The sequence below is a fragment of the Epinephelus fuscoguttatus genome, linkage group LG7 (genome assembly GCF_011397635.1).
Source record: "Epinephelus fuscoguttatus linkage group LG7, E.fuscoguttatus.final_Chr_v1".
In the NCBI taxonomy this organism is placed as follows: Eukaryota; Metazoa; Chordata; class Actinopteri; order Perciformes; family Serranidae; genus Epinephelus; species Epinephelus fuscoguttatus.
Window position 1 is genome coordinate 21,472,041 of NC_064758.1, and position 19,335 is coordinate 21,491,375.

A 19,335-nucleotide genomic window follows, 5' to 3' on the forward strand; every position below is an offset into this window, starting at 1 on the left:
CAAGTGATATGTTGTGATCTAAACCCACGGTCCAAAAATGTTATCATCGTTTATCATCACATGACAAAGAAAAGCATAAAACTTGAGAATTTAGGAAGAATGAAAACAGCAAATATTTGGCTTTTTTTGCTAACAAAAACGTACTAAAACGTTTATTTGATGATCAAAATAGTTGCCAATTAATTGTCTGTCGATGAACTAATTGCTTAATTGACTAATTGTTGCAGCTCTTAAGTGTATCCTTGCTCATTAGGCATCCAAAGGTCAAGCGACCCCACATGAACAAATCCTGCATGTGAGACGTGAGGCCAAACACTAATCAATAGAAGCTATGGTTTATAGGCACCTCATGTTCCAGGCACACCTTTTCTTTTAACGCGTCTCATCAATTAGACTGACACACATCAATTGCTTTCAATTACAGAAACGTGTACAATGAGGTCCGAAGGCCAGGACAAACCATCACGGCATGTTTTCACCAAACGCGTGTGAATGCAGAACCTATCACAGATTGACTTGTACACATCTCACAGTGCAAACAGAGCACGCTCAACCTTGAGATGGCTATAACCTTACTCTGTGATTTTAAACTGAAGCCAAGACGAGGGGCACACAATAAAAACCAACGGATACACACACAGCATACTGGTTATATGACAAAGAAAATCCCTCATCCTTTTAAGCTGATCAGGCCTACAACATATGAGCTGGACTCCTGGCAAGATAATTGCATTGTACATGGCATCTAATTAAATGTCCATAAGCAGGGAGATGTGTGTGTGCGACAGAGAAAAATCTGTGTGTGCGTTGGCGTACTGGGCTCCTCAATCCCGCGTTCCCGGAGGGAGAAACGCTGCAATCACTCCATTAGTGAAAGAGGGAGGGAGGCAGGGATGCTGGGAGAAAGCAAAGGGAGTAAGAGAGAGGGATGTGGGGAAGGAAGGGAGGGAGGACAGAACACAGCTGACTTGGCCAATAACAGCAAATGAGGTTAGATACAAGCAGAGAGGCAGGCAAGGAGGAGGAGGGGAGGGGGGGGTCAATGAGCGTCGAGGACATGGACACAATGACTAGAACATGGGCTGGGAGGAGCGAGGGAGGGAGGTGAGTGACAGCAGATAAAGAGGAGTGGGGATGAGGGGGGAATGAAGTGTAGAAACAGACAGATGAGAGAGGGAGAGAAATGGAGACAGAGGAGACAATCGAGGTAAGAAAAGCAGGATGGATTGGTGAAGCCAGGGTCAATGGGCAGATATGGCTGCAGATTGTTCGGTGCTCAGTCGCTGTCAGATGGCTTATTGTCTCAGGTTCTCCTCTCACAGCGACTCACACAGTGTGCATGTGACGTGCTGCACCAGATATATACACACACAAACCTCATGATCATAATATAAGTTACATAAAGACGAACATACACATGTACACACACACACACACACACACACAACACACACGTCTACGGTCAGCCGGCTCACTGCATTACTCTCATTAAATATAGATAGTAAACACATTACAAGGTCATGGCTCCAGGTGGAAACTGAAACTAGCCCTTGTGGGAAAAACACACTGGAGGATTGTTGGGTCTTAATTGACTGAATTGATCACATCAGAGGGAATAAAAGACAGATTTTTTAAAAAATTCATCCTAATACACATTTTTATTGACTAGTTATGTGTGCATCTGTTGTGACAGTTCCCTAATTCACTTAAATTCACATTTCATGTTGAATGGCTCTCTCATAGATTTATCTTGTTATGGTGCACTTGACGTTATAGCACTGATTTCTTCTAGCATTTTTGACTTTTTGTGAAAGGATAATGACATCAAGACGTATTCAAAATTGTATCTGGTTTAAGTTTCTTTCACTTAATTGTTATAATCAAAATCAAGGGAGACTCATGATAAGCCTTTAAGTCTTTTGGCCACCCTTGCATATTCTGTTATTATTTATATTCCTTTTTTTGTGCTATTAAAGAAATCATCAATCAAAATGTACAGTAAGTTTTGTAAATCATTTTTACTATTGTTAATAAATATGTCCCATTTTCTAATAATCTAAACATGAGCGTGAGAGCGCTTCAGCTCCTGATTTTGTTTAATACCTCCAACGGTTAAAATGGCCTCCTACTGGTCACCTCTGTATCTGGGCAGACATTTTAGGAGGAAGGCGGGAGGCTGAAATCTATGGCTAGATCAATATGTCACAGAGGTTATAGTGGGCACCACAGCTGCCACTGTTGAGTAAACAAACTCGGGAAATTGACATGAAAATGTTCAAAATGACCCCAATAATGCTGCAGAATGGATTTTTTTTGCATGCGTTATTGCTGAATGACTGCGCTGTGTGTGTGTGTACAGAAGCAACGAGGAAGCACACATACATGCAAAAATGCTAGTATCAGAATCACAGTGAGAGGAAAAAGATATAAAGAGACAGAGAGGCAGGCTTCAATCCTTGTTCTTCCCCACGCAGAAGAGATTGATGGCTGCATTCAGGATTTCTACACACCACTAATTGGATTCACAGGTCATTAGATAAAGTACACGAGTGAGACTGTTGCAGCCTAAAGACTGAGGGAGGAGAGAGGGAGACAGGAAAGAGGAGAAGGGTGCGAGACGGGCAATATTGATGAGGTTGTTTGGTTCAGGACCAATGAAATTTCCTCCCCCTCTGCTGCGCCTCCAAAGCCCTGTTCCCCCACACAGAGGGGGGTTGATCGATAATTCGTACGGCAAGAAAAAAGTGGGGGTCGAAGACAGAGGCAGGGAAGGATGAGAGGATAGGAAATAAAGAGAATGAGTTGACATCTAATGCGTGGTTCGCTTACATGGATCTCAAGTTGCCTGTTGTCTCTGCTTTTCAATATATTGTGGCAAGAGGAGGAAATGAGATTACGCTGACCATTATGTGCCACAAAAGAGGAGAATGAGTGGATGATTTGTTTTTTTCTCCCAAAGGCACAAGTCTGTGCCCCAGTTTTGAGAGCAGGGAGACAGGGTAGATTCAGGGCTGGCCAGTTAGCGTGTGCAATTACAAACTCAACCAGCTATCATCGTAAAAGAGGATTTTGCCTTGGTCTTAGGTTAGGAGTTTTTAATGTAACTACGTTGTGCCGATCTTTTGTGATTTGTAGCCTGGTGACAAAGTGTGCTCATTGAAAAGCGCTGTACATGTTTAGAGAGCCAGCGGGGCTTGTTGTTTTAACATAGGAGGACAAGGGTACAGTCTGCTCAAACACATACAGGCATGCAGATGGCTGTTCATTAATTACAGATGGATTGGGGGGGGAGGGAGTAACAGAGAGGGAGAGAGACACAGAGAGAGAAAAGAGGGAAAAGAGAGAGGGGTCAGCTAATGGAGCCAGTATTCTCTCTTCCTCTCTGGACAATTACCTCTGTCTGCCCTGGACCTTTTCTGGCGCTCTTAATCAAGGTGCAGGTGCGTGGGTTTTTCCTGCGAGTGTGTGTGCGCACATGTACGTGCGCGAGGAGGGGTTCCTGCCGTCCTCAGCACTCTCTAGCAGCAATCCGATTAAAGCCCTGCTGCTGTGGGGCCTGGCTGTCCTCCCCGCTGCAAGGCCTCCAGCTCACCTTAAAGCCCCTTCCACACACAACAACCGCCCTTCACGCACAAAAGTATTCTCATATGAAAGCGCCAACACACCTACGTCAAACGCATACACGCACGTATATACATACACACACTACCACAAAAGTGGTGTGTGTGCATGTGTGTGGCCTCTGAGTTGACCTCCCATCATCACCCTGGCTGTTGGCAGCCATTACTTTGGCCCCCTGGGGCCTGGCCGCCCCTCACCGAGCCCTCTGCACTCTACTTAGACAACCAATCTGTTAAAAGACAGGCAATGCTCACACCGGCAGGGTTAGATGCTGCTTCATTTGACAACACGGACACATCGATTACATATTCCTGTGGTATTTGCACATTTAAGCCCTAATAAAACAGAAGGTAAAGCGTCTTTAGCTTGTGCTGTGACATATTCCCCAGTGAAACAGAATATTTGAGTGGTGTACAGTTACAAGAGGGATTAAAAATCAAATCCTTTGCATTTGATTGGACCGCTAAAAAGCTGCTGAGCAGACTGTTGGCTCCACACATACCTCCCTCTCTAGCCCTTTTTACACAGAGATCGTGCTATAGGGCTGCTACAAAGTCCTTTCTTCATGCCGCCTTTACATTGTTACACAGAACCAAACAACAGCTGCATCATTCCCCTCCAGTGTGTGACTTTAGACAGCATCCCAGCATTGTGGAATCAAAAGAGAGTGTGACAGTCGTGACATTTAACAAAACAGTGTCAGCATCTAGTTTGACATAACAAATGCATCGGCAGCTCTTTCTGAACAACAACAATGGCATAACATGGTAATAACAATCATTTACTGTCCCTGTTATATGGCAGCTGATCTGGTCCACCGCTCAGAGAGTAAGGACCTCCCTCACCTCATTGCTTTTACAATTTGTGGACATTTACAGCTGCTGGTCTTCTTCGAGTTAGTTGCTAACTGCTAACAGCTACTTTTTAAAAACCCCACAGTGAGCTACACACATAACACGTTGTCAAAGCATCACAACGGTGCCGCCTATGATCCCATTCTGCCAACTGTCCTGTTTATACAGACATTGTTTCGGCGCTGTTACTACCTCTGTTCCTGTCTCAGAAGTGAGACAACTCTTTAGTACATCAGGAGCAGGATGAGGTAGAGATGAATGAATTATACTTCAGTCACATTGTTTGGGACAATGTACAATGTGGGACAAGTCACATTGTATCTCTCTACATATCGCTCTGTTAGCTTGCTGCTACAACCCACAAACAGTGAAGTGCAGTTTTATATCACCAGTGTGGCCAGCTAACTGCCCAAAGTCTTATTTGATTTGATTAACTTTTGTAAACACTTGTGAGTGCAGCATGAGTCATCAAACATTTGAAACTATTTCACTTGGTTTTACAGGAGGAGAAAAGACAGGGATTTCGATATAAAAATATTGATACTGATTTACTGATATATATTTGGCATATAACAAGAGATAAATTATGGATTAACACAAGGACATCGAATTAAAACTACGAAAATTTATTTTTCATTTCACAGGGACTTTAAGGCAGTCACAATACTGCAAACCTGCACTGAAATGTGTTCTACTCTCCATTCATGGCAGCTGGAAACCTAACAAAGGGCCAATTAAAAACGATTGATTTCAGGTCTCACTGGTGAGTTCACATTTGGTGAACTTTGACCATGAAATTTCCTTAGCCAAAAGAAACACTTGTTTGGTGGCACTGACCTCTGAGAAAAAACCACATGGAGCTAACCATTATTACTGAGTGTGTAAAAACACCCAGTTTGATAATGTGGCGCTTCAAAATTATATATTGATTTTTTAAAAATGATAATCTGAATGGTGTACAGGTAACTGTGAGACATTTGTGATTTGTAAACCTGTGCAGCGTGTCTCTACAGTCAACTGCAGCGTAGCATATCTAACCACATATCTCAAACCATGAGGTTACATCCTTTTTCATCAGCATGAACGAAGACAAATCTGTCTGGTGAACTCAAATGCAACTTCCCCTTTAGCAAACAGAGAATGCAGTGTGGGAAAATCAATTTGTCTGTGTATCTGTGTGTGTGTGTGTGTGTGTGTGTGTGTGTGTGTCTGTGATACATTTTCGGTGTCCTATTGCAGAGAAAACAAGCCCCACTTCACTAAACTGACTGAGCCTGATGAATCAGCCATTCTCTGTAGCAAATTAAAAACTAATTTCTTTCTTTATTCAGCAAAAGAGGCAATTTGGCCACATTAGGTTGTAAAAAAATCAATTGAAAACTGGTGACGGTCTCCTTCATTAAATCAATTAAGTGCATCGACAAACATCTTTATTTCCATTACAAGCATTATTACACTGCCAGTGGATCACAAAGGTGGTTAATATTCAAGCCTGACTCTCTGAGGGGTTTTTATTTTTCCACATGACCCTTTCAAAACAAACCTCAGGATACAAACTGATAATAAATCGTATTTCACTAGGATTTGTATTCACTCTTCATCAGACGACCAAAGCGAAAGAAAATGTGCAACTCAGCAACTATATCTCCTAATTATGGTGCACACGACATCGTAGCCTTGATTTCTTTTGGCATTTCTGCTCACTAGTAACAACAGTGGTTTGTTTTCCAGCTTGCGACACGGGATGGGCGGGCACATTAGTGGTGAACCTCAGGCCAGCGTGAGGACATAAAACAGGACAGACAGGAAGTGGAATGTACTCACCAGCTTGAAATCCTGAATGCTACAAATGAAGTAGGGAGTGTTGGGCCGCCGACTTTCAATGTACACACAATCTGCGAGTGAGAGAGAAGAAAAGGAAAAGTGAGTTTGAAAGAAGATGTTCACACTTCCCAAAGCTTTCGTGTTTTTTTGCAGCCAGACTCAGTAATATATTATTTTGGGTGCTGTTACCTCTGCTGAAAAGACATTTTTTCTCCTTGAGTCAAATTCAATTGGAATGCGAGTAATAGGATTAAGGACTTTTGGAGCGCTACAAGGTTGCCTTTCCAAAGCAAACATTACGCCCAAGGGGAATTATGTTATTGTTCCACTCCATTTATACACCAGTGAGTAATACTGGCTTTAACCCCATTCCACCCCCCCCCCCAGTCACCACTGTAACTCACTGCTGCAAAATGACAACTTCTGTCATTACACCTACATATATGTCCAGTTAACTCTGGGTTAGCTTCGCGCTGAAACAAACACACACACACAAAAAGAAATTCACCTTCTGTCCTCTCGTGGTTTAAAATGTGGCCAAATTACATAACCCTCACAAGTGTTAAAAGCAGCCCCCTCAAATTGTGTGTGAGGAGGTGGCCCTGGCCGGCTGTGCTGTTAAATTGAATGTGACTGGTGGTATGGCCAGGTCGTGAACCCTCATCTCCTTAACAAAAACATTCACGCTGCAGAGGACAAAAACACACAGCCACTTCTGTGGAGAAGAAAAGGAGGAGGAGGCAGAAGGGGGGGACATGGCTAATGGTTACTGCTAAGCCTGGCACAGTGTTTTCCAGAAACAGCCAAGGGTTAGAATTATTATAGAAGAAGAGATTTGAATCCACAAAAGTCTAATTAGCATAATAGTCTCCCATTCACCTTTTGCTTTTAGCAGAAACACAACACCATGAGTGTGATCAAACTGAGAAGGAAAAAAAGATTTATTTTGGTTTCAATAATAACCTGTGAAAAGACAGTTCTTGCTTGCTCAACGGACGAAGCAATCAAAAGCCACTGACAATTGATTGAAAACTACATCACACACTGAAAAAAATTGACCTTCTATTCAGGTGGAAGCAATGTAACAAGCTATTTGACTGCTCCCAAGGCTGGTCGTGGCTGCCGTTTGGTGCAACAGAGCGTAGCACTCGCCAACATTAACACACACACGCACATACACACACAAGGCCAATGAAGACGGACAATATCTTGCAGCTCTGTACGCTTTGATTTATAGGTAAGACTTACACTGACAACACAAACCGCTAGTGCTCATTTCACCCAAATACATGCTGAGCTGTTCCTTAAGGAAGGACTAAGCAACACTTTCTCTAACAAAAGATAAGCAGCTAGGTTTTTTTTTTGTTTCCAGTGAGTGACGGTGCCTTCATCTGTTATTTATTTGTTTGTGTCAACAGAGTTATCGATCTGGCTGTGGTTTATCTTTACCGCTTGCAGAGGAAAAGAGGGTTGGCAAAGATATTAAATGGCTCTGACACCCAAGATACCATTTGTAGAGGGGCTGGTGTGTACGAGTGCGTCTGTGACATCATGGCTTTGTTTTTTGAGAGGCTTTGTGTGTGTGTGTGTGTGTGTGTGTGTGTGTGTGTGTGTAACCCCAGGGTGGGCTTGTTATCTGCTGTGGGCTGAATGAGCTGTTCTAAGGGGGGGGGGGGGTTTATCGCCCTCGCTGGCTCTGAGTGACGCATTATATCTTTCTCACTACTGCCCTCTTCTCGCTTTTCCCCTCTCCCTCCTTTCTCCCTCCTCTACACCATCCCTGGAAGTCATTTACAAGATAACATGAATGAAAATATCCATCAGTGCTATTGTGTGATCTGTGAGCAACACTGAGTGTGTGTGTGTGTGTGTGTGTGTGTGCGTGTGTGTGTGTGTGTGTGTGTGTGTGTGTGTGTGAGTTGGGAGAGACAGGGAGAAGCGGGTGGAGGAGGAGGAGGGAGCAAGCGGGAGGGAGGTGGGGGGAGGGCCGAGAACAAAAGAGACTAATCTGAATGAGATGACATGTTTCAGAGGAGTCAAATCGGGGGAATTAGGGTTTAGTGTCCCTTCACCTCGTCGGCACATTCATTTAGAGGGGCCAGATCTCTGTGTCTACACCCCAGAGCACATCAACAGGCATAAAGAGCAGACAGCGAGAGTGAAAAAGATAGGTGGTGGGAAAAAAAGAGACAGGGATCTAGTTTAATCATTCACAGACAGCAAGCGAGTCTATTCTTCGAACGTCAAAAGCACATTTTGAATTCATCCTGGGCACTAAAAGTCGACTACCTCAAGGGCATTTCTCTGAAAGCGACTATAACACGATTCTCAATGAATGTGAAAGTTAAAACCCAGTTAATGCTTCAGACTCTGCCGTTTGAGCGAAAGAGGAGGCATCAGAGCTCGGGGAGGTTGGGGGGCTGGTGGAAGCGGGCCACACGGTTCCTCCAGGGTCTGCCTGGCTTGTTAAACATTCCTGCCATTTTGTGCATTTGGAAGTGGGTCTCCTCGCTCAAGTGGAGAAGTGGAAAGGGGAGGGACGAGAGGTTTAGCCGTGGTGGGGGTCTATGAGGGGGGATGGGCAGTTTTTTTAAGGGTTGAAGTGTGTGCTCGTTGGATGGATGTAGCCTTCGCTGTAGGAGGGAGAACCACAGCAGAGTCTTTGTAGTTGAGTGCTCTCACTCCCTCCGCAGCCGTTAACTTTAACTTCTTCTACTTGCCTCCACCCGACAATCCACTACGGACTGCCGCCGCCACCCAGACTGATAGAGAGCGAGAGAAAGTTCAATACTTTGACACCGGGAGATAATCATGAAGCTACTGAGCGCAGTTCCTCAGACCTGAGCACTTCACTGAAACCCGATCCTGGCGGTCACTGTTTCTCCAATTACATTGTCACTGCTGAGTTCAAACAACAGAATATTCATCGCTGTAACCCTGTGACACACACACACACACACACACACACACACACACACACACACACACACACACACACACACACACACACACACACACACACACAGCAATTTTCTCAGCTGTAGCTCATTGTTCAGCCAGCCATTCTCTTATGGCTGCCAAGCATGTCTAATCTAAAACACACCTAGCCTCAGCAAAAGAGCCGTGTCCTACTCTCTGTATCAAGCAAATAAGATGCTGTTTAATTTGCTGCAGCATTTCAGCTGAGGGGAGGGGGGGAGCTCTTAGATAATATCAGCTTGGCTTTCTTTTACGAGCCACCAACAATGGAAAAGTCACATTGTGAACACAGTCATATACGCCAGTGTTTTGTAAACAGTGATGGGGGGAGGCGGCTGGTGCTGTGGAATGAGATCAGCTAAACACAGCAAGAATATGAGCATATTTTAGGATAGAAGACAGGCTGATTACATCAAGACGAGAGTTTGTTTCAGGCGTGCTCGCAGGTGGTGAGTGTTAGCCATGCGACAGGACGCACCTGCATTGTTATAAAGGGTGCTCGGCTCAAACCGGCGAAACACACATGCGCAAACGCCCAAGCACACACACAGAGACGCAGCAGAGTAGTGCACGGCTTTAGCAAAGCTCCCCCCTCTTGAGTGTACTGATCCTAAAATTAAATAGCACAAGGAATGCAATAATGGAACCACAGGGGTGTGAGGGGACTGGAAGGCCAAGAGAGACACAGAGCTTGGGAGAAAGAGGGAAACTGGTGTTATTACTGATCCACCACCGACCGCAGCAAGTCTCCGCGAGGGACACCAGCTGATGACCAAGGCTGCCTTGTGCCACTTCCTGCTGGGTTGGTCCCAGCGGGGTGGCGTAACAGGCAGTGAAGGCCTGGAGGCGCACGGACACTTTGATTCTCCACCAACTTTCCTCCGTCCTCTCTCCTCATCCACAAGCCCAACAACTCTCCCTTCTTCTCACTGGAAAAGCAGTGGGAAATACCTGGCAAGCGATACCATCAGCTCTCTACAATGGGGCAGGCCTACAGCTGACTGAGCTCCTAGGGGAGAACAGAGGCTCTTTGACAACACCCCCCCAACCCTCCTCCCTCCTCCTCCTCTCCTTTCCCTCTCGGCTAGCCCACGCTTTCTCATTTAGCAGTCGGCAGGTGGTTGGATTTCACTAAAAAGCCCTTTTCCCAGAGTCTCTAGCGTGGGGAGAGATGGGAGAGCAGAGAGGGCTTTTTAAAAATAGATCTGTTCAGTTAGCGACAGGCTACAGATTCACACTGCTATGTTTCAATACGAGATGACTCCGAGGGCTTGTCCCTCATGTTAGCTTGACTGGAAACTGCAAACTGATCGACAGCTAGCCTTTGTAGCGCAGGGGATGTGCTATGCTAATCGTATACTAGCCTACGGTGTCTTGGCTCTAGAATAACTGATCTAACAGACACTGAACCACATTATACTGGCTCCTCACGAGGATTTCACTCTGAAAACAGAGTCCAAATATGTTTTGTTCCTATGAGGTATAGTTTACTTCTCTCTAAATCAAATATCCATCTGGACAATAAAGTGAAAAATGATTGGTGGTGCAAATTTAAATAAATGATGTAGTTCAATGGTTGATACTGGACATTACATTACAATTCAATCTTAAAGGTACTACATGAAGTTTAGGTCATTTTTTTAACTCTAGATGACAGAAAATATTTATATTTAAAGGTCTGGTGTATTAGAGCATCTGCAAAAGAAGCTGTCTGTTGGTTGGCTAAGCCCTTACACTACCTGTCCTGGCAAAAAAAAAAAATACTACAGTAAAAATTTGTGTAACATTCAGAGCATATCTATGATTCAGTGTCTGATTCAAGTTGTCTGCACATGGTTCTTAACATGAAGCACAGTTGTTATAGTTTTATTATTTATTTTATTTTTCCTTATTTTCTTTTTTTTTTTTGTCATCTGTCTTTTGTTTTTGTTTGGATCGAGTAAATTTCCAAAGTGGGTTTGCTCATTTTAGTTTAGTAAATATTCTTTAAAAATCCTTTTCCTCATACTGTGCAGACAAATTTGACCAAACTGAACACCACCAAAACTTAAGACAATCAATGTTTGTTTGTTTTTTGTTTATTCTATTTTAGTTTGTTTTGTTTGATCTATTTTTATTTAACCAGAAAAACCTCAAGATTAATAATCTCTATTTGTAAGTACACAATATTGTTTCAGCTATTTCCTGTTTCTTTTTTCCTAAAATCTAGTTGTTATTTTATTTCAGTTAACTACAATGTTTTTCCCACCTAGTTTCAGTTTTTAGTTTACTATAATGACCTTGACATGGAGGTGACTGAGCTGGAGGCTAGCAGCTAACAGTGCTCAGAGCACAAACATCGTTGACACCACTAACAGTGCTGACAGAGCTAATGGCATTAACCTGGAGGGAAACCTGAGGGTGGGTGCTACGCTTCTGCCACAACGCTGTGAGTCGGGTCAGTGTTATCAGTGGTGATTAGCAAGCCGGTGGGATACACAGACACACAGGGACTCACATGCACTAACATGCACAGGCCACTGGGCAATCTACCACAGACAGAGCTCTGATTACAACACACAGAGGGAACGTGACTTCATTCTCTGCTCAGGACGCCATTACTCCACTATTACATAGGAAAGAGTTGTTTGCTGCTTTATTAATGCTCTGACTGTTATATACAGCTCCTTCAATATAAAATATACGACTGAAATGACTAAGAAATTATTTTTAACATGATTCTGCTGCATCTGGTCAACACCTGATGTGGTTGATATCACTTATCATTAGCAGTAATAAGAATATACATGATAAACAACATGAAGAACATTACAGCAGACATATTACAGCGAACATTTATCCAAGAAAGAACAACTGAAGCCTCTGCAAACATGAAGAACATGGCAGGTTTGTGTGACTGCCAACAGTTGATCCTGGGTTTGAATAAAGGAGGAGGAGGGAGGGCTGGTTATCCAGCTCTACATGTGTGTGTCAGACATACTCCTGCTGCACAGCTCACTATGTGTGCACATGACACATACTGTGACACACACACACACACTCCCTAGGGTTCTGTGGTGGCTGCGGCAAAAAGCACCAGCTGTCCACATCAACAACTCCCCCAACACTCATACACACAAGGTGTTTTTCTCAGACTAGCCCTGTATTATACACTGCACTCACAACACAAACCTATCACTTCCTGAGAAGAAATTGCTCACTCTAATCAAGTCTCGTCTTTATCTTCCTGAAACTCAGTGGGTTGGCTGTGGCAGCCATGTTGTGTGACATAAACTGAGGTAGAAGGGCAGAAGGAGTGGAGGGGGGCAGGTGGTTTCCATTAGCTCTCTCCATTTTAAACAAACCAGCCAGCCAGTCAGTTAGGAAGGAAGGAGACATGCTATGGCAGCCAGCTGCCTGCAGCGCCAAGCACAGTCCTGCTGCAGTGAGGAGAAGGGATGAGCAATGTGGATAGTACTCTGTGTGTGTGTGTGTGTGTGTGTGTTGAAGGAGTGTGCTTGTTGGAGATAGGGAGCGTGTCTATGACTGTTAAAAGCATGCCTTGTATATGTGTTAGTGTGTGCATGTATATGTGTTACAGTACACTTTTGAGTGTGCAGAAATACTGGTTATCAGTGTGCCATGTATGTGTGTGTGTACGGACAAGTTTTTTGTGTGTCTCTGTGCTTCTAGGGTGTCTCCTATTGATCCCCCCATGGCAGTGTGTATAATCTCCAGAGAGAGGATCTATAATCTGGGGTGGGGGGGTAGACCAGTGTAGAGAACAGGCTCTGGAGGTGTCTGGCCCAGCCTGGGGAAGTGGTGAGAGCTCAGCCACGGGGCACAGATCGATTTGGCATGTCTGTTTGCACTGCATCAGGCTGTTCACCCCAGCAGCTGACCATACCAATGGCCTGGGACAGAGTCCCTTAGCCACCACAGACACACTCCTCCATCCTTTTTTTAAACAGCAGCACAGCTACAGCTAGCTGCAGGCCCACCTATTGGCCATTTGCACTTCTCCTTCCACCCTTCCCCATCCAATCGATGTGCACTAAGCCGCCTGAGCCCATCTTCAAGGGATAGAGAGGCTGAGCAGAGAGATTGGAAGATGGCTGGAGATTGGGAGTGCGCAGACGGTTTCAATACTAGCTTACTTGGTATTTCTTATGTGATGACATGGGCCTGTATGTTTCTAAAGCTACCTGTGACAAAAGCAATCAAAACAGCATTTTGGTTCTCAATTTCTTTCCGTTTCTTCACTGCCTTCCATCACCGACTTCTTCCCTCTCCCCATGTCTGGGGCGGTGCAAATCCCTCTCCAGGGGTGGTTAGTTTTACATATTGTGTGTCACTAGACGCCTATAAGGGGATTTAACATTTAGTAAAGCATAATCCATTGCAGGCTTTGTGCCTGCTTAAGCTGCACACATCAAATCTGATTGCAAGAAGGCTGCTACCAATGACCAAGCAGGAGGAGGAAAACGCACACACACAACCATGCACACACACACAGGGCTTTTATCACTTGAACAATGAGCAGAGGAGACAGCAGGAGGTCAGTTGCTGAGGTGGAGGATATTCTACGTTGACAATAGGAGGTAAATTACAAACTAGTGTACCAGTGCTAGGGCCACCCACTCCCCTATCCTGGCTCATCCCTAATCTAAACCAATCAAACTGCTCCAGTCTGGGCGGTGGGAGCAGGTTGTGACACTTGGGCTGCTCCAGACCTGTCAAACTAATTGAAGGAGAAGACAGGAAACATAAATATTCCCCATCAACCAGACGCTGGCTGTGCTGTGCGCTCGGATGTGGAAATATAAATATTCTGCGGGGCTTTGCTTATATGCCTTGTGAATGTTTCATTGATGTGACTGACTGCTTCCGTTTGTTTCACCCCCCTCTCCCCCTCTCTGCTCCCCCTTCTCCGCATGGTTAACTAAGAGACAAAGCGCCGGTGCTCTCTCTATTAAACATGAAATGCGGCGCAAAAAAAATGCTTCGATGGAGTCTGTTGCAGAGAGTTAGAGAGACAGAAAAAGAGACTAAGCGACAACAAGACTTGGGTTCAGTGTGACTGCTTGCTTGAGGACCTCCACTGATACCAGTGCAGAGATAATTTAGCCAACAAGATTACGCAGCTAGACGGAAAGTGCAGGGTGGGGAGGTCTGGCTGTTTCACTGCACCTGCTTGAAGATGTCTCTTAAGTAGCTGAAAAATCCTAAAAAAAAAAAAAAAGAAAAAGGGAGGGCTGAGCGTTTGTGTTGATGTGTGCATGGGTGGGAAAATATCCTAACACACTGGCTGTAATTTCCTACGTTTTCTTTTTAAGTACCCAAGCAATATGGGCCACCCTCCCCAACCCCCACTACTTGACCTTTTGCTAGCTGCCAGATAAACGAAAAGACATGGCGGCAATGATTTAGTTGCAAGGTGGATAGCACTGAGCAGTAGTAGAGCGAGAGCAGACTACACACACACACACACACACACACACACACACACACACACACACACACACACACACACACACACACACACACACACACACACAACTTGCTAGCCTGGCTTTCTTCCGACAGCGAGTGTTGACATCCCCCCCCCCCCCCAATACAACCGATTTCTAAACAGTAGGTGAAAGAGAGGCCATGTTTACAGCTGCGGAAAAGGTTGATTCTCTTTTTAGCCTCGTGCATCAGATGTAATAAAGACACTGTACCGCTGCTAAAACATCACTCCAGGAAACTAGAGTACCTTTTGGCCCCAGAGGAGATAGCATACTTTCAGTGAGTCAGATGGTGTTGGGATGAAATCATTAACATGGCTGTCGTCACTATCACATCATCTAGAGAAGCACCACTTTGCTTTATTGACTTAGGCCAAGACAAAGCACAGAGTGGGTCAACTTGGAATTGATTGTATGATGCATTGGCCTCTAGCCTGAGGGAGTACTTCTGCAGTTAGAGAGTCGCTACTCTGGAGAATCTGCAATCCTTCAGCAGCTTATTGCAACACGGACGACTGTTTCTTTAAGAACCCAGAAATGAACCATTGAGTAATTAAAATGTGTCTTAAAGCCCCACTCCACTGTGTTTTGGCATTTTTTTAATATTTCACATCTTTCTGTGTCATTTCCTGACAATACTGATTAGCCACACTGTTCTCCAAATATATTTTCTGACAACTAACTTAATTTCTGTGCTCAAAAATTATCTTTTTTTAAAAAAGGTTGTTGCTAGGAAAGGAAGATGATGTATGACTATAGTAGAAGTCACGTCGTCTCCCAAACTTGAGCAGACGCACTCGCACCAACAACAACAACAACAACACCAAGAAACATTGTTGTAAGCTAGATAGTCAACTTATCTGTATTTTAGCTATACTGAAAATGTAACAGATGAGAACCGTTCACGGAGCGGATGAACTGTGGATTGTATACTTTTAGCAGCTACACCTGCAATGCACATACAGTTTAGGGTTGTGTGAGTCACAGGCAAGACAAGATGGTGAGCTTTCAGTTTGGGATTGTGGGATTGTTTCTTTAGATTTTGGGCCCTGCACAGCGCTGTGAATCTTAAAACTTTTTCAGCGTTGTGTAATATGGATGAGATAACATCTACAGACTACAGTTGGCAATGTAAGGGATAAGATTACTAAGCAATCGCCAGTTGGTGCTGGTGCTTCAGAAGTAACTGAATTGCAGCTGATGTTTAATTCATATTCATTCATATTTCCTTTAGGTGAAGGTGGTGAAGAAAAATCCACTGCAACCACTATCACTATCCTTGCTTAAATCCATGCCATCACTTTGACATGTAAGATAGAATGGCAATCTGACATACCATAGTAATGGAATACATCCCAACTATTAACCACACATCCATTCTCTGTTGGAGAAAGGACATTAACCGAAAAACAGGAATTAAGACGGGCTGGAGTGGAGCTTTAATTCTTAAAAAGAGCTTATTTGGGACAAAGTGGGATATCGTGAATGTGATGTTAGGAGATGGTCTTATGATTATCAGTAAACTGGGAAATTGATTAATGGGGACTGACCAGTGCTCACTGCAGTTTGTGGTGTGGCTCATCTGCTGACACATTTGGATTAGCCATGACTTGAACTTACCTCCGGGTCTGTAAACAACATCGTCTTCCGTGATGAAGGACGTGATTTCTCCGTTCTCTGTGCGCTCGTAGCGAGACTTCTTCTTAGGCGTCTTCTTCTTGCCCTTTTTGCCAGCCTCCTCGGCCGTGCCACTGCCTCCACCTGTGCTGCCATTGTCGTTGTCCTCGTCCTCGCTGTGTTCGCTCTCTGCATAGTTCTTGGCCCCGCCCTCCAGCGTACAGCTGCGTCGGGGCCTCGAGCTCTCACTCTCACGGTCGCCCCGGTCCCCGTCCTGCCGGCGGGACTTACCAGCCTCTCTCTTGTCCCGGTCCCTATCTCTGTCCCTGTCCCGCTCTTTCTCCCTCTCCTTCTCTTTGTCGGCCGTCATGATCCGCCACGTGCCTTCCTCAGTCCTCTCACGGCTGGGCCTCCGTGAAAGGTAGACTGTGAGCCTGGGCTTCAGTCTTCTGAATTTACCAGTCAAATCCAGGGAAAATTTGGCCACACCAACAACCCCAGTGTTTCAGAAAAGCTGTGGACGAGAGAAGAAGGACAATTAGCATGACTATATGTAAATGACCAATATCCTTACAGTACAGAAGCTGTATCTTCTAAGTAAGACAGGGCTGTTTTGTGCTGGAGGAAATCTTTTGTGGGTGAGAAATACAAGAATAGTTCCTAGAGATCAGGCAGCTGTGCTGACTCCTCTCAACATCACAGTAATTGTTGGCACTCCCCTCCACAACCATGTATACTCTGGAGAGCACCGAGTAGCTCTATCAAAGAACAGAACCTCGTAGCTTCCTGCTCAAACATATTTCCATTCTTTCAGAGAGGCAGTAAAACAGAGTTATTAGAGGGTGGAGGGACGGAAAAAAAGAGAGTGAGAAAAGTAGAATGACAAAAGCTGCGTGCACAGTATTTGTAACACAATAAGCTTAAGGGAAGTCGTAACTGAATAACCATAAAGAGGTAGCGCTGCATTGAGGATGAGGCTGGCAGCCAATAGAATTCCTCGGAGATAATGTGTCGAGGGGCTTTTCGGCACAAGACTCTGCTTGTCGTTTGCAATGCCACGGCAGAGACACAGCATAAAGCTCAATGACAGAGTTAACTGGCTAGCTTCTCTGCAGACCATCTGTGATGACACCAGGCACAGTTTTACTCATCTGTGTGTGGTTTTGTGTGTGTGTGTGTGTGTGTGTGTGTGTGTGTGTGTGTGTGTACTCTGGCTTACTGGACTGCACCCCAGCCCAACCCTCTGCCCTGACAGTCACCACTGTGTTAATGTGAAGTGACAGCTCTGGAGGGAAGAACACAGCAATCCACTGGGTAAGAAAAGGGAGAGCAGAGAGGCTGAGCCAGTCATTTTGCCATGCCCAGTTCACTGCCATTTTCAGCTATCGTCGTAATTCAAAGGAGCCCAGCTACCACTTTCTCATGCCATAATGAAATCCTCCATAAACAGTGAAGTGGGCAAAGCTGAAGCAGCACGCTGTCTGCGCTACACTGCCCCTACACACTGCGCCTACAAAGGAGGCTTCTCATTTACTGCCAGTGTTTACCCCTCCACCCCCACCGCAACAAATTAACTAGAAATAGTTATTACAGCCCCCAGAGGGATCAGACCAGGCAATCAGCACCCGCGTTACCATGGTGGTGATAGCAGGGTGGGAGAGGGAGAGTGAAAAAGGAGGACGGGTAGAGATTGAGCCAGGTAAAGCAGCCCCAGCTCCGAGTGAAAATTATACAGCATGTCTGCAAGTGGACGTGCATTTATTGAGAGGGCTAGAAAGAATGTGAGGGGAAGAATAGAAGGGAAGAGGAAGGTGGAAGAAAGGATTTTGTCAGACACACACACACACACACACACACACACACACACAATGAAGCGCTTTTGACAACGGCGCTCCTCAGCAGCGGGTGCTGTCATCTCGTGAGCAGACACCAACTGACAGGGCAGCTGCTCTTGTCGTCGGCTTCAACACAAACACCGGGCCTGATTAAACCGCAGCCTCGTCACAGCCCCATTAATCACCTAATGATGAGTTACCACGGCGACCACTGGGCTGCCAGCATATACACACACAAGAACACATTAGTGCACACGCAGGACGGAGAGTTTCAGCGCGCATGTGCGTGCAAGGACACACACATTGCCCGCCGATTATACACACCTCTGCTGGGTGTGCCAAAATACATACTGTGCCCCCTCCTGTGTCCATATCCAGCAGCATGTCTTGGAGGTGTGAGGAACATGAAAACATTGATGAAGGTACCATTTGATAGCACAGCTCTAATCCTGGGAGCTGCCAGAATCTGTGTATGAGCTAAGCACCTCTTCTCTCCTCTAATCAGTAACATAAGCCTCTTGCACTGAGAGCAATGAGGACCCTGAACTGTTGCAAATGAAGGGCTGGCCTATTCTCCTTTGATGTTGTTGGCTGCTATAAGCCTCTATAAGTATCTTTACAATCTAGGTGCTATTAGTTTGCATCTGGAAACACTTTACACAACCGCCTCATTCCAAATTCTGGAACTCCAATTATCTTGCTGACGTTAACATAATTGTATTTATTTAAAAAAAATTCCTCATACATACAGACATGCTTGCTCTTTATTTGCCCCTTAGCTAAGCCCCGCCCCTTTGCTGTTAGCCGCTGCCAGCTCCATCAAGCTGTTGAACATAGCATGGAGCCCACACTGTTGCTAACTGCACTCCCTGACAAAAATATTGTCAATTTTTTTTTTTTGGAAAAGTGAGCAGACAGAAGGGCCCACAATATGCGTTTGGAGGATATATCCAGGATGTCTCAGTGACTCAGCAGTAGTGTTGTCAAAAATACTGATTTGTCGATACATACTGATTCTGAATATTTGACAGTTTGAATGCTCATTTTTTGCAGGATCAATACTATTGATACCAATTACATGCTCTCTCTACCCTCCAACAGTGAGTTGACTATGTT

At 44.9% G+C, this 19,335-nt stretch overlaps 1 protein-coding gene across 4 annotated transcripts in view; it reads right to left on the bottom strand.

Annotated features, from left to right (window-relative positions):
- rerea (arginine-glutamic acid dipeptide (RE) repeats a) overlaps positions 1-19,335 on the bottom strand; it is a 146,744-nt gene that overhangs the window by 71,505 nt on the left and 55,904 nt on the right. For all 4 annotated transcript variants that reach the window (XM_049580777.1, XM_049580776.1, XM_049580778.1 and 1 more), the window contains 2 exons: positions 16,388-16,898; positions 6,300-6,370 (listed from right to left, as the gene is read on the bottom strand). In XM_049580777.1, coding sequence (XP_049436734.1) covers positions 6,300-6,370; positions 16,388-16,754 — 438 coding nt within the window. In that variant the 5' untranslated portion in view covers positions 16,755-16,898. The remainder of the gene's footprint in view (positions 1-6,299; positions 6,371-16,387; positions 16,899-19,335) is intronic.